Source organism: Neopsephotus bourkii, unplaced genomic scaffold, assembly GCF_033783945.1.
Source record: "Neopsephotus bourkii isolate Nb327-2 ecotype Australia unplaced genomic scaffold, CSIRO-AGI_Nbou_v1 NB_616, whole genome shotgun sequence".
NCBI classification, from domain to species: Eukaryota; Metazoa; Chordata; class Aves; order Psittaciformes; family Psittacidae; genus Neopsephotus; species Neopsephotus bourkii.
In genome coordinates, this window is record NW_026901116.1 from 1,236,693 (window position 1) to 1,251,734 (window position 15,042).

Here is a 15,042-nt window from a genome sequence, read left to right on the forward strand (position 1 = left end):
TTTGAACAATGAGATGAAGCAGAAGCAGATAACACACGGCCCCTCTGAGCTCACTTGAATCCTTATTCCACTTTGGCTCTCAATTATTAGCAGCCCCACAGCTTTCTCCATGAAGAGCTTCCCAACAAGCATTAACAGGCTGGCCAGGCTCGTGTCAGATGGGAGACGTTAGGCTTATCAAAACTGCTGCTGGACCACACTGCTTCTCCCAATGGATCTTAATTACAGAGCAATTAAAAGCATTATCCCAATCATTTCAAGCTCACGCTGTTCAAAAACAGGCATTACATCCACTGAGGGGTTCCTCATGGTCTCAGTGACAGGACTCGTTGGGTTTGTCCTCTGGGATGACACTTTTCCTGCTTACTGGGAGAAGGCTGCACATTTGCTGCTGCCAAAGATGATTTCATTAGGAGCCAGTTATGACATGAATTAGCACATGAGGAAACCTCCTCTTTAGAGGTGACATGCACCCTTGGCAAGAGGTCCATGCCTCGTTTCAGTATCAGATGCACTCAGAAAGCAAGTAAAACTAGTAGGTAAGCTTGATACAGAGAATTATATCTACACTAAAAAGAAGACTGGAGCAACTGCCTTCCAACTGCCCCTGCCATGTAATCATGGAATGGTTTGGGTTGGAAAGGACCTTAAAGCTCATCTAGTTCCAACCCCCTGCCATGGTCACAGACATGAGGATGTATCCCTTAAGGACATGTATCCCTAAATATTAACGCTCGAGAACCTTTAAAAGACAAGGAAGTTTTTAATGGTGTTAAGGTTTTGCTTTATTGAAAGAGGAATGACTAAGAGAGGACTGTCACTGAGGCTCATTATGCTCCGTATCACTGTGCCTGGTTTCCCCCACTCAGAGGGATCACTTCATCCTTCCTCCAAACTCAGCCACCAGTAGGATGTAATGATGTAACACACAGCAATTAAAACAGGATGGAGAAAACACCCATATTATAACATCTCCCATGGGATTAACCTCCATTCTCATTACAAACTCATTTATCTGCCTTTTTTTCCCCATTTGCTAGTGAGCTCCTCCAAGACAAACAGTGATTTATTTGTTCCCCGAGAACCCCGGGCCTGGAAGATGCAGCCATCTGTCAGCGGGAAGGAGCTCTCCATAAACTGCTGCTTCCTCATCAAACCCTTCGTGGAGTTTAATTTGCCACCTCAATTAGCAAAGGAAACCAAACAGCTTTGAGTTATCATGGAAGGGTTTGTGTTGGAAGGGAGCTTAAAGCTCCTCCAGCTCCAACCCCTGCCACGGGCAGGGACCCCTTCCACTGGAGCAGCTTGCTCCAAGCCCCTGTGTCCAACCTGGCCTTGAGCACTGCCAGGGATGGGGCAGCCACAGCTTCTCTGGGCACCCTGTGCCAGCGCCTCAGCACCCTCACAGTGAAGAGCTTCTGCCTTACATCTAGCCTGAGCTTCCCCTGTTTCAGTTTGAACCCATCACCCCTTGTCCTATCACTACAGTTCCTAATGAAGAGTCCATCCCCATCATCCTTGTAGCCCCCTTCAGACACTGGAAGCTGCCCTGAGGTCTCCCACAGCTTCTCCAGGCTCAACAGCCCCAATGTTCTCAGCCTATCTCCATACATACGTATATACACACATGACACATTTTAAAGTACAAGATCTACAGATCCTGTCAGGATCTAAAGTACACGTTTTCACCACCAGCATCACAGTGCAGAAGGAACCGGCCTCAGTTGACCATCAGCTACAATGAGTGGCTCAGCTCCCTGTGTTCTGAGAACTGCTTGCACATTTATTTTCATCTCGCACAGCCCCACCTCAAAAGGAACCAAAATAATGCAGCAAAGGAAAAGGAAAAAGGGATTTCCCTTCACTGGAAGCAAAATCCAGAGCCAACAGCAGAACTGAAGATCACCGGTTGAAATACTTCTTCTAAAGAATTCCCCATAACTGCTTTGTGAGAGCAGGGAAATGCAATAAAGCTGGACAGAACAGAAATGGGCCAGAAACCCAAAAAGCCTGTTACAAACAGGGTAATAACTAAGGAAAAACTACACCACCTTACTCAGATAAGGTCTTCTTGAGTACAGGCACAGAAAAACTGCAGTGAGGACCCTCTCCCTTCATGAGAATTACTATTTACTCCCTCATCTACTCACCTGCATTTTATTCCATAAAGATTGTGGGAATTTTCCTTCTCAGAAGACTAAATCCTTGGCAAATTGGACTGAAACCAGTGAAGGGTCTCACTGGTTACTGAAGGGAGACGGGAGACTGACTGCTGTGGATTCCCTGATGTCTAATCCAAAGCAAGTCTGGGCTATGGATTGAACAGAGCTCGGTTGGGCAATCAATCAGCTGTGAGACACAAATCCACTGGAAACCTGGCTTCATTACTCCTGCTCTCCACAGAAGAGATTGTTTCCAATCTAAACCTGTCTAATAAACAGGGCTTTCAGACAACAAGGTGCATATACATTACCTCGGTCACAAAGAGAGTGCGCGGATCGATGATGTCCAAGAAGTGCCTGAATCTGCCATAAAATGAAGTCTGGAAAACAAGGGAAAGAACAAAACGTGGTCAGTTAGAAAGGAATGAAGAGAAAGGTTTTATTTCCTCCTAAATAGCAATGAAAAAGATGTACAATAGAAGCTGTGCATCCCAGCTGTAATTTGGGATAGGAAGTAAAAAGGAAAAGATGATGCCTTGGACCCTGCTAATAGCAGTGTTGCTACTAACAGGATACTAATACAGATATTATAATAAAAGGATACTATCAAGCTGCTAAAATCCTTTCCTTTTTCACACCAAATACAATGTTGTCTGCTCCCCCATGGGGCTCCTGGGAGATGTCAGAGGCCACAAAACCCAAGGCACAGCTCCAGACCTCTACGTCAATAGGATTCCCACCCTTCGATGGCTTTAAGCCTGTCCCCAGGCTGCTTGTCCTCATTCCCCCTAACACCCATCTCACAGGGTCCCTGATTTGGGGGGGGGGAAATGAAGAGTAGTGTGAAGAAACCCTTCCCCTGTACACCACTGGAACAAAGGTTTGTGAAATTAGATTTTCAAATGGCCTAAAAAGAGCTTAAAGTCTCAACAAGGGAATAAATGGTTTAAAGCCATTCCCCTTGGCCTGTCCCTACAGGCCCTTGTCCCAAGCCCCTCTCCAGCTTTCCTGCAGCCCCTTTAGGCACTGGAGCTGCTCTAAGGTCTCCCCTTGAGGAGCCTTCTCTTCTCCAGGCTGCCCCAGCCCAGCTCTCTCAGCCTGGCTCCAGAGCAGAGCTGCTCCAGCCCTCGCAGCATCTCCATGGCCTCCTCTGGCCTCGCTCCAACAGCTCCACGTCCCTCTTGTGCTGCTGCCCCAGAGCTGGATCAGGGCTGCAGGGGGGGTCTCCCCAGAGCACAGCAGAGGGGCAGGATCCCCTCCCTGAGCTGCTGCTCACGCTCTGGGGGTGCACCCAGCACATGGGGGGGTTCTGGGCTCAAGCGCTCACTGAAGCTGGGTCATGGGGAGCTTCTCCTCACCCAGCACCCCAAGCACTGCTCCTCAGGGCTGCCCCATCCCATCTCTCACTCAGACACCAGTCTGGATTCTTCCACCTGGATGCCGACACAGGCCAAGCACCAGCGCTGCATCACCACAGCCTGAACCCTCATCTGGACACCAGCAAAGCCAAACACACCAGGGCAGCCTGGTCCAGCAGCTCCTCTATCCCTCCCATGGCTTCTCCCCTGCAGCCCATTGTGGATGCAGAAAGGACACTGCTCATGGATGGACCCCCACATCCTCTTTGCTGTTGAGCCCCCTTTGCCCTGGGTGCTCTCCAGCCACGTGCAGCAAACCCCTTTGTGTTTGTAAGGCAGAAATGTGCTATAAATAAAGGAGCAGAACATGCATACAGCAGTGAGAATGGCATTTAATCACAGCCTGGCATCAGTTCATCAAACATGCTGGTTCTTCTCCACTGAGCCATCAAGAGGAATACCAATAACGCTGCCTACTTCTGCAGGCAGAACTGCCTCTCTAACAGCAGCTCCCAGGACCTCACGTTCCAACACCCCATGCTCAGCTCCTCACAGAACTCTTTGCTGCTGTTTTGCCATGTTCTCCACTAAAAAGAGGAAAGAAAACCCCACAATTGAACAAACCAGCTTCAGAAATGAAGCCCCATGGGTTTTAATTAGCACTGGTTTCATGAGCACCAGTTCTGGTACTTTCCAGCTTTTGTGGGCTTGATGCTTTGCTGCCTTCCTTTGGTTTTCAGTCTAAAACCCTCTGCAGATGCCACTGTCCTCCACATGACTGCTGCCAGTGGTGCAGGCAGTGCCATGACTAAGCCATGAGTCACTTGGGCCCTCCTCACGTTATCCCGAGCTCCCACGTACCATCATCCCTCTCCCACTGCCCATCCTTCTGTTCCTGCTCAATGCCAAACAGCACAGGGAATTCAGAGCAGTTTAAGTACAGGGCTTAAATGAGAACACAGAACAGTTGAGGCTGGAAGGGACCACTGGTGGTCATTGAGTCCTATCATAGAATCAAGTGGGTTGGAAAAGACCTTTAAGATCATCAAGTCCAACCGTTACCCCAGCACTGCCATGTCCCCCACTAACCCATGGCACTGAGGGCAATCAAGTGTTTGGGTTGGAAAGGACCTTATGGTCATTCAATGTCCCTGTTCCAGCAGGGTCATTCAGAGCACATTGCTCAGGATGGTGTCCAGGTGACTCTTGATCATCTCCAGGGAAGGAGACCCCAAAACCTCTCTGGGTAACCTATTCCTATGGTCACTTATCCTCACAGTAAAGAAGTTCTTCCCATGCTCAGGTGGAACTTCCTATGTTTGAGTTTATTCCATCACCTCTCATCCTATCGCCTGCCACCACCAGGAAGAGTCTGGCCCCATCCTCCCTTTAGATACCCCTGTACGTTGATCCCACTGAACCTTCTCCAGCCTGAACAGCCCCATCTCCCTCAGCCTTTCCTCATAGGAAAGATGCTCCAGCATCATTCCAGAAGCCCTTCACTGGGCTTGCTCCAGGAGCTCCAGGTCTCCCTCATACTGGGGACCCCAGATGTGGACACAGTTCACCAGTGCTGAGGAGAGGGAGGATCGCCTCCCTCCACCTGATGCCAATGCTCTTCCTCATGCAGCCCAGGACATTGTTGGCCACCCTGGGCACACTGCTGGCCCATGGACAACTCCATGGCCACCAGGTCCCTCTCTGCTTCCCAGGTTGGCCCCCAGCCTGTACTGGTGCATGGGGTTATTCCTCCACAGGGGCAGGACCCTGCAATTGCCTTTGTTGTTCCAAAGGTTCCTCTTGCCCATCTCTCCAGCCTGTCTGAAGGAGAGCACAGCACAATGGGGCAGTGTGTGAGTGGGGAGACCTGTGTTTGAGTCCACCCTCCCCTCCCTAGAGCAGGCAACAAGACCCCACTCCTCAGCTCTGGTTTCCACTTTGGTTTTGCACTACCATGAGCTCTCTAAGATGCACTCACATGAAGGTGCTTCTCCTTGTTGCTCTGATGAGCTGCCTGGAAGTGACAAACCCCTCTGAAAAGCCTCCCATGAATGGTATTCTGGTGCTCAACCACAACCCAGCCCTTCCAACAGAAAGCTCTTGTCACCCTAAGACTCAATCTTCATCCCGTGGATCAAAGCCAGAATCTTCCTGTCCCAGATTCCCAGAAACAGGATGAGCTGCAGTCCCACAGCAGTGATTTATCCTTTCAGGTGTCCTCAGCACACTCACAGGTCAGCTCCACATCCCTCATCCCCACTGCGGGACAGCAGAAGACAAGCCAGTAAGTTAGTCCAAGTTTCTTCAGACGAGGCCACTGCATTGAGCCTCCTTCAATCCCACATCCAGGCCTGGATTTTAAAGGGAGCAGCTTTGTCAATGAAGCAACTGGGGAAGAAAACATTCTAATGGGTAAAAAAGCATTTTCCCCATCCTGCTTCATCCCATCACGTGCAGAGATCATAAGACCCAGAGGAAAAGAAGCAAACCAAGGTCAGTCTTAGACAGGGAGAGCTAGATGGAGGCGAGACAAGGGGCAGAGTGGGATGGTGGAAGCCTTCAGCTCCACATCTACAACAGCTCAAAGTCCTTTCATGGTACCATACACTGTGCCAGGAAAAACAGACCCAAAAATAGAGGAGTAAGAGTTTAAATACAATTTGAGGTGGGTGTTTTAACCTCTGATGAAGGAGAACCTCGTTTTCTACATCAGCAGCTCCCTATGCTGTGGTCTCTGAAAACCACCTAAAATGGGACCAAATTCAAATCAAGAGGAAAGTTGTCTTCTTCAGGCTGCATCTAAGCATCCTCACTCCATATTTCCCTGCTCAGCCCACCTAAGCAGCAGTATTCACCATGACTGTCCAGCCCCGGAGCAAAGATACCCATGGTTTTCCCTTTGTCCAACTCTGGCCAAGGGCCTGTAGGGCCAGGCCAAGGGGAATGGCTTGAACCTGCCTGAGGGGAGACTGAGCTGAGCTCTTAGGCAGAAGCTCTTCCCTGTGAGGGTGCTGAGGCGCTGGCACGGGGTGCCCAGAGAAGCTGTGGCTGCCCCATCCCTGGCAGTGCTCAAGGCCAGGTTGGACACAGGGGCTTGGAGCAAGCTGCTCCAGTGGAAGGGGTTGGGGTTGGAGCTGGAGGAGCTTTAAGCTCCCTTCCAACCCAAACCAGGCTGGGATTCCATGATTATCATCTGCTGTACACCTTACATGAACTGCTTTCTTTTCCCATACCTCCATCCAACCCTTTATCCTTCATCCTTTCTCCATCATTCAATGCCCATTATCATTTAATAAGGGAAAACCAAGGGATTGCCACCTCCCTAGAAGGTCTGAACTCGACACACCAACTCTGCACCCATCCAGCAAACCAACAGTTGTTGGGACAAGTGAATGGGATGAGATTGTTCCAGTATTTAAAGGGTGGCTACAAAGACAATGGAGACTCCCTTTTTGACAAGGAGTCCCATGGAAAGGACAAGGGGTGATGGGCACAAGCTATTGCTGGGGAGATTCCCACTGGACACAAGAGGGAAATGTTTCACATTGAGAGCAACCACTGGAATAATCTCCCCAGGGAAGTGGTGACACCCCAGCGTTGGACACTGTTAAGATTGGGCTGCACAGGGTGCTGGGACACCCAGTCAGGGCCATGCTGTGCCTGGAAAGGTTGGAGATGATCCTGGAGGTCCCTTCCAACCTGGGATTCTATGGAAGGCTCAAGCCCTGGGGCACCATCCAGTGAGCAGCACAGCAGCAGCTCTGCAGCGCACTGCAGTCATCCAGACCCAGATTGAAGTGAGGCTCCAGGATGGTTCCTTTCCAAGAGGATCATTTCCAGCTCTGGCCATCACCCTCCTGCAGGGATGAAGCCTACAAGACACCCAGAAGTTTGACCTTCAGCTCCCAACTATCCACCATTGGATCCCTGCAACATCTGCTCTAGTAAACAGTTATCTGGGAGCAAAGTGAATAACACAAATTCCCTGTGATTAATGGCAGCTATTTTGGGACCACTTCTCACCAGCCTGCAGCAAGAAGAGGTCCTGCAAAGCGGCTGGGAATATTAATTCCCTTCCATGGCACGGCAGCTCAGAGCGAGGATGGGAGCTGCACATCACAGATCCAGCTACTAAAGCACATCGCTGATCCAGCTATTAAAGCACATCACTGATCCAGCTATTAAAGCACATCACTGATCCAGCTATTAAAGATGCTAGATCCAGTTGATTCCTGGATAATGAGTAGGAGGAAACTACTCCTTGAAGGCTCAAGAAGTGTAAAGAAGAGCAGTGAGAGCCAGGTAAGTGACCATTAGCAAGCACCTTAAAGAGGGTGAGGGCTCTTTAAAGGATAACTTAAGGATATCTTAAAGGGGGAGATTCAGGTGAGATCTCAGGAAGCTCTTCCCTGTGAGGGCGGTGGGACACTGGAATGGGTTGAATGGAGAAGCTGTGGCTGCCCCATCCCTGGCAGTGCTCAAGGCCAGGTTGGACACAGGGGCTTAGAGCAAGCTGCTCCAGTGGAAGGGGTCCCTGCCCATGGCAGGGGTTGGAGCTGGATGGGATTTAAGGTCCCTTCCATCCCAAACCACTTTGGAATTGTGCGATTCCTCATCAGTGGGTGGCCCTGGGAGAAACAGGAGATACAACTCGCACTGATTTAATTGCAGTGTGATTGCAAACAGGATTTAATTAAAGCCGGAGCAAGAGGCAGGCAGATTTGGGGTTGGTTTTTCTTTTTTAGCTAAAAACCTCAGGCTGACGTCAGCTTGAAATTAATTAGGAAGAGATTTAAGCTGACCCAACCCAAAGCAAGGGAATTCAAGCTGCAGGGCAATGGGCCAGGCAGCAGAGCTGTGTAACTGCACACAGGCTGCAGCCCAGCACAAGCTTAGGTTAAGGCCATGGACTCTGGTGTTTGATGCTCTCAGCTTGGCTTCAAACATCAGAGAACCAGCATGGAGTCAGGAGCAGCTCCTGCACCTCGGTACCTTCAGGCACCTGCAGTGATGGGTCTGAGCATCAATGGGAATGCAGCAGGAAGAGCACGGAAACCCTTCACTGGTGTTAGGTGGGGTTTGCATCCTGTAGGACAAGAGACAAACTCCTTGTTTAGAAGCCAGTGGTGGCTGATAGAGGTGGAAGAAGGCAAAGGAATGGCTTTTGGGGCAGGTTCTGTGAAGTTAGCAGATAAACATCAACCCCAAAGGTGTCTGTATTCCCTCCCCTGCTCTGCAATTCACCTCCAAGCATGTGCTTGCAGGACCCAATGGATTGTATGGGATAAACAAGGTCAGCACATCCTCAGGTCTGGTGAGAGCAAATGCCACTTAGCACATTCCAGCCCATCCCAAGCTGCTTGTACACACTGGGATGGACCTGCCCATAGACAAGAGTTGGAGCACCTATGAACCAAGCTGTTGGAGCCAGGCCAGAGGAGGCCATGGGGATGCTGTGAGGGCTGGAGCAGCTCTGCTCTGGAGCCAGGCTGAGAGAGCTGGGCTGGGGCAGCCTGGAGAAGAGAAGGCTCCTGAAGGGGAGACCTTAGAGCAGCTCCAGTGCCTAAAGGGGCTGCAGGAAAGCTGGAGAGGGGCTTGGGACAAGGGCCTGTAGGGACAGGCCAAGGGGAATGGCTTGAACCTGCCCGAGGGGAGACTGAGCTGAGCTCTTAGGCAGAAGCTCTTCCCTGTGAGGGTGCTGAGGCGCTGGCACAGGGTGCCCAGAGAAGCTGTGGCTGCCCCATCCCTGGCAGTGCTCAAGGCCAGGTTGGACACAGGGGCTTGGAGCAAGCTGCTCCAGTGGAAGGGGTCCCTGCCCATGGCAGAGGGTTGGGGCTGGAGGAGCTTTAAGGTCCCATCCAACCCAAACCAGGCTGGGATTCTACGACAGTGACGCCTCTTTAGGAGAGAAGAGCTCCATTCCCTTCCTTAAAGTGGAAAATAACCTCACAGCGAGCAGCACAAGGAGAAACGCCTGTGCTCCCATTGCAGCACAGCTCTGGTTCCTCCTGCTGCCTGTAACCGGGCTTTTAGCAACCACAGTGTGCAAGCTGCGAGGCATTAAGCTCCTGAGAGGCGCATCTAATCAACAACATCTTTATCCGTGTGCTACTGCAAGGGTGATCTTGGACACGTGGGTTTGATAAGAGGGGCAATAAACCCTGGCTGGGCTCTAAACTGTCCAGATTAGAGCATAGGAAGAGCAGGGAATCACACTTTTTAGCACTGAGGTCCTCATGAGCCAGTTCTGAGCTGATCGTGTGCGAAGTTCAGCATTTAAACCCTCTGCAAGGTCAAGCCCTGAGGCAGCACATCCCCACCAACGCTGTTAATGGTGCAGGGAGATAAATAGCATGTGGGACCAACAGAATGAACCCTCCTGAGCCCCCCAGGACCATTCACTGCGCTGGGCATGGAGAGAAGCTGGTTATGGGGCTGGTTTGGGTTTACTCCGCTTTATTTCCATCTCCTTCCTCTGAAGGATCCAAGATCTGCGACTCCTTTTCATGCCCGTGAGTTGTGCTTGTTGAGATGAACACCCTCAACCTCAGCTGGGAAGGAGCCACCTCGCTTCTTGTCTGTGTTTGAAGCCCTCCTGCCCCAACCAAGACAACCTCATAGTACTTTAGAAAGGGCTGACCCCAATGAAAGCATCAGAATTTAACCCCCTCCAGCATTTAACCCCCCTGGGTAGCAAACAGCAGCATCCACAGCTTATTTAGAGCCTTGTTAAGGTTTCCTCTGATAGAAAAGCACTGATTTTACCCAGGGTAAATACCTGGGCTGCAGGCAAAGACCCCAGGGCACCGGGAACACGCAGTGAGCTCCAGCTTCAGGAGAGGAAGCACTGAAATCCTTAAGGAAAATAGGGTAGAGCTCCCAAATTAGAGCTACTCATCAGGAAATTAAGCCCTTCTCACACATTCTCAAGCCTAAGAGTCCTCATTTCATCTTTCACCTAAAAATAGCCCATTTCCACTGCAAAGAAACCCCAAAGAAAGGTGACTTGACAGAACTCACTGCCCAGAGACCCAGAAAACCCCAATCAACCGCAAGACACGGGAGGGGAAAAGGGGGTTTCGTGAGCTCGCTCCCGAGGTGGTGCCAGGGGAAGGAAACGACCCCGAACACCACGGAACCAGATCCCAGTTTGCTCTCCAAGGGTTTTGTTCCTGGCACACAACTTCTCCTTGTTTCTCAGTCCCTGCATCACTTCCAGCCCCAGTTTCAGTCCAACCTCCCCTTAAACAGCCCCAGACCTGCTCCCAGCCAGTGCTCCAGAGGAAAACAAGCGCTGGCATCACACGGGGCTACGGCTGGAATTCAAAGAGCGTCGCTAATCCCTCCCAAGGCAAGCAAAGCATCCTTTATCAGCCAACAGCGAGATCCTAGAAACAGATAAACCCCTGCAACGAGCCCCAGAACAGAACGGGAAAGGCATGGATAGACAAGGATCGGGGTGTTTAAGGGCTGCAGATCCCTTGGGCTCACACCTACGTTGTTCCCCAGAACTGGGGAGTGAAGTTTGGTGGCAAACCCTAAGGTCAAGATGAGGGAAATCATGGAATGGTTTGGGTTGGAACGGACCTTAAAGCTCATCCAGTCCCAACCCTCTGCCATGGGCAGGGACCCCTTCCACTGGAGCAGCTTGCTCCAAGCCCCTGTGTCCAACCTGGCCTTGGATACTGCCAGGGATGGGGCAGCCACAACTTCCTTGGCCAACCTGTTCCAGTGCCTCCCCAACCTCATGACAACTATAACCATCTGACCTAGAGATGAACAACTTCAGCTCTGCTGGGTTGAGTGCTGAGAGGGGGATGTGGCACAGGAAAGGAATAAACCCACTATAGAAGAGAAAGGGGAACGATGCCCAACACCATTGGCACTGCACCCCCAAAGTCCCAAGGGTGCTTGTGCCAATGGGTTCCACAGCAGGGTGAGGGTTAATGCACCCAGCTCATCCCCCAGGGGTGGCAGCGAGGAGGGGACGGTTGGGCTCGCTCTCACACACACACACACACACACACACAACCCATCATTAACATCCTGCCATAGCCCTCCAAACGGCTTCTAAATGTTGCTACAAGTGACAGTCGCTCCTTAATGAACAGAACGCACCGATTCTGTGCCTGACTCGCTGCCAAGTGTGCCTCGAATCATCTGTGGTGTCTAGAAGGGAGAAGCGTCTCCTCCTCCTCATCTCCTTATTAAAAAGCTCCATCTCCCCAGCCTGAGCATCCCTCGGCTCACGCAGCCGAGCAGGCTCCTGCCATGGGGAAGTCACCTCTTCCAAGGAGGTTCCGTGTCCTTCCATACAGGGATAAGGCGGTGGGGAAAAGAGGCACGGAGATGCAGGAGCAAAGAGCTCCTATGGGAGATCAGCAACTGGACTCTCAGCAACCCAGATGGGTGCTTTGGTCAATGGAGAGCTGCAATTAGCGAGTCAGATGGTTGGCAAAGAGTGGTCCTGTGCAGATTTCATGGGGATGGTGGGAAGAGTCTCCTTGGAGACTGCCCCAGTAGTCACAGACACACATATTAATGAGCAGACTCATTCCTGAGCCTGCAGTTCCAATGGCTCATTCCTCCCCTGAGGAATCCTGCTGCAGAAGGATGCTCTAGGGCCTCCACGGGAATGAAGAGTGGTCCTTGTCAGCTGTCAGGTGGCAGGAACCCTTCAGAGTGCTTATGAAGAGGCTGTGGAAGGTGGCAGCATGGACGAGCACCTCTGAGCCCTGCACCGGCATCTCCTCACCCGCCTGCTGTGGACCACAGACCTTCCCCACCATGCTCCAGCCTCACACACCATCCCAAGCCACCGCTCCTCACCTCCAACACCCCACGCGATGCCATTCCTGCCCCGCCATGGGATAGACCCCATGGGGGGGGCAGGTGAACCCTCGGCACCCACAGCCCGTTCTAAGGCGGCCCAAAAGGACAACTCGGGACCGGCGCTGGCTCCTTCACCCCTTGGCTTTATCCTCCCAAAGGGCCCTGTGCTGGAAGCCCTGCTCCCACCCGTAGGCAGCGCCTCGCCTCCCTGTAACCTTGCGCTCTCCACCCCGCACCGGGGCAGGGGGAAAGGACGAGGCTGCGCCGTGCGCTGGTACCCGGGACCCCGCCAACCCCGCTGCCCTTGGCGGCGGCCGCGGGGCTCGAACCCGCGGCTCTGCTGCTCCACGCTCGCCCCCCCACTCGCTCAGCGCCACAGGGGCACGGCGGGACGCGCCAATCACCGCCCGCCGCGGGAGCCGCCGCGAAGAGGGGGGCGGTGGCTCTGAGTGACAGGGGCGAGGTCCAATCGCAGGCGGGGCTGAGAGCCAATCAGCCAATCAGCGACCAGCCCCGGGGGAGGGCGGGGGCAGAGGAGCGGGGTCTCTCCTCACCCGGGTGGGGGGGGGGGAATGGGGGGTGCGGGGACGCGAAGCCGCGCGCGGGGGTTGCGGGGAAGCGCCTCCCGCCGCCGGTCCCTGCCCTTCCCCGCTCCCTCCGAGGCCGGCGGTACCTGCTCGAAGCGCGGCTTCCCCAGCTGGAACGGGGGATAATCGGCCGGCTCCGCCATCCCCTCCCCGCGCCGCAAGCGCCACTTTAAACGGCCTCCCCCCGCCGCCGGGCCCGCCCCTCGAGGCGGTGCCGCGCTGATTGGCTGCTGCCCACCGCAGCTCCCGCGGGGCACGACGGGAAATGGAGTCCGGGTGGAGGGACGGCGGAGGGGCTGCTGGGACAGCCACTGGGAGGCCGCGGGGCAGCATGGGAAATGGAGTCCGCGGCGGAGCCGTGTGGGGAGACCCGGGGGGGAATCTCCTCAAGGGAGGAGAAGCAGCACCCGCCATGGCGGAAGGGTTTGGGTTGAAGGGACCTTAAAGCTCCTCCAGTTCCACGGGCAGGGACCCCTTCCACTGGAGCAGCTTGCTCCAAGCCCCTGTGTCCAACCTGGCCTTGAGCACTGCCAGGGATGGGGCAGCCACAGCTTCTCTGGGCACCCTGTGCCATCACCTCAGCACCCTCACAGGGAAGCAGGCCCTGACATGTAATGTAAATCTCAGTGCGGAAAGATTAGGAAGAAAACCCAGGGTCAAAAATACTGAAGTGACTTTGGAAAGCGCAGTGAAACACAAGATAAGTGCGTCCTGAGGGGAGCTTGGTTCATTGTGAGACTGAAATCACACCTCTGGAGGTAAGGGACCTTTGCCCACAGAGACCTTTACACACAGAACACGTGAAGCATACACAGGGTCTTCAAACAGAGATGGGCCGCAGTGTGGTGTCCCCAACATCAGAGGGACATGGAGCTGTTGGAGCGAGTCCAGAGGAGGCCATGGAGATGCTCAGGGGCTGCAGCAGCTCCTGTATGTGATGCTGGGAAATAAAGGGTTCACATTGTGCCTGCTTGCTTCAGCAGTCGCTGTGCTTGGTGAAGCAGAACCGTAGGAGTCAAAGTTGCTGGGATGGGGAAGCAGAATTGTAGGAGTTACAGCTGCCAGGCAGAGTTGTGGTAGGTAACGTTCATAACTTGTGCAGTGAACATTGAAGACATTCTTGTTTAAATCGTATCCATAGAAAGAAAAGGAACAGAAGAGAACCAGAGTAACAACACTGGCAAACCTGACAAGTTTCTGCTTTCAGATACATAAACCCGGCTTGTCCCGAACCTGAGGTTTGGACAGGAGCCGAAACCCCATTGAGTCTGCGTGAAAGCAAGAGGTTACTCACGGGGATGAAGAGGAACTACAGGCCTTCATCCTCACAACCCCCTAACGACCACCACCAGGAGGCACTGCACAAGCGCATCATTGGGACGAATGCCGGAAAACTAATTATATTCCTAGATGGGAATAGGTTTTGCATATGTATTAGGCATGAAACAATCTCATGCTTAGGTAATCATTATAACCATGCCAAGTGCAAGGTCCTACACCTGGGTCGGAGCAATCCCAGACACAGCTACAGGCTGGGCAGAGAAGAGATTCAGAGCAGCCCAAGGAGAAGGACTTGGGGGTGCTGGTCCATGAGAAAATGAACATGAGCCAGCTTCAGTGTGTGCTTGCAGCCCAGAAAGCAACCGTATCCTGGGCTGCATCAAAAGGAGCGTGACCAGCAGGTCGAAGGAGGTGATCCTGCCCCTTTACTCTGCTCTCGTGAGACCTCACCTGGAGCATTGTGTGCAGTTCTGGTGTCCTCAACATAAAAAGGACATGGATCTGTTGGAACAAGTCCAGAGGAGGCCACGAGGATGATCAGGGGCTGGAGCACCTCCTGTATGGAGATAGGCTGAGAAAGTTGGGGCTGTTCAGCCTGGAGAAGAGAAGGCTGCGTGGAGACCTCAGAGCAGCTTCCAGTATCTGAAGGGGGCCTATAGGGATGCTGGGGAGGGACTCTTCATTAGGGACTGTAGTGACAGGACAAGGGGTAATGGGTTAAAACTGAAACAGGGGAAGTTTAGATTGGATCTAAGGAAGAAGTTCTTTACTGTGAGGGTGGTGAGGCACTGGAATGGGTTGTCCAGGGAGGTTGTGAATGCT

General features: G+C 52.8%; 1 protein-coding gene across 3 annotated transcripts in view; it reads right to left on the reverse strand.

Moving 5' to 3' along the window:
- The window catches only part of SFXN5 (sideroflexin 5), a 100,349-nt gene extending 87,201 nt beyond the window's left edge, over positions 1 to 13,148 (reverse strand). For all 3 annotated transcript variants that reach the window (XM_061351967.1, XM_061351966.1, XM_061351965.1), the window contains exons 1-2: positions 13,026 to 13,148; positions 2,474 to 2,542 (exon numbers count right to left, since the gene is read on the reverse strand). In XM_061351967.1, the coding sequence (XP_061207951.1) occupies positions 2,474 to 2,542; positions 13,026 to 13,082 (126 nt within the window). In that variant the 5' untranslated portion in view covers positions 13,083 to 13,148. The remainder of the gene's footprint in view (positions 1 to 2,473; positions 2,543 to 13,025) is intronic.
- Between the last annotated feature and the right edge of the window lie 1,894 nt (positions 13,149 to 15,042).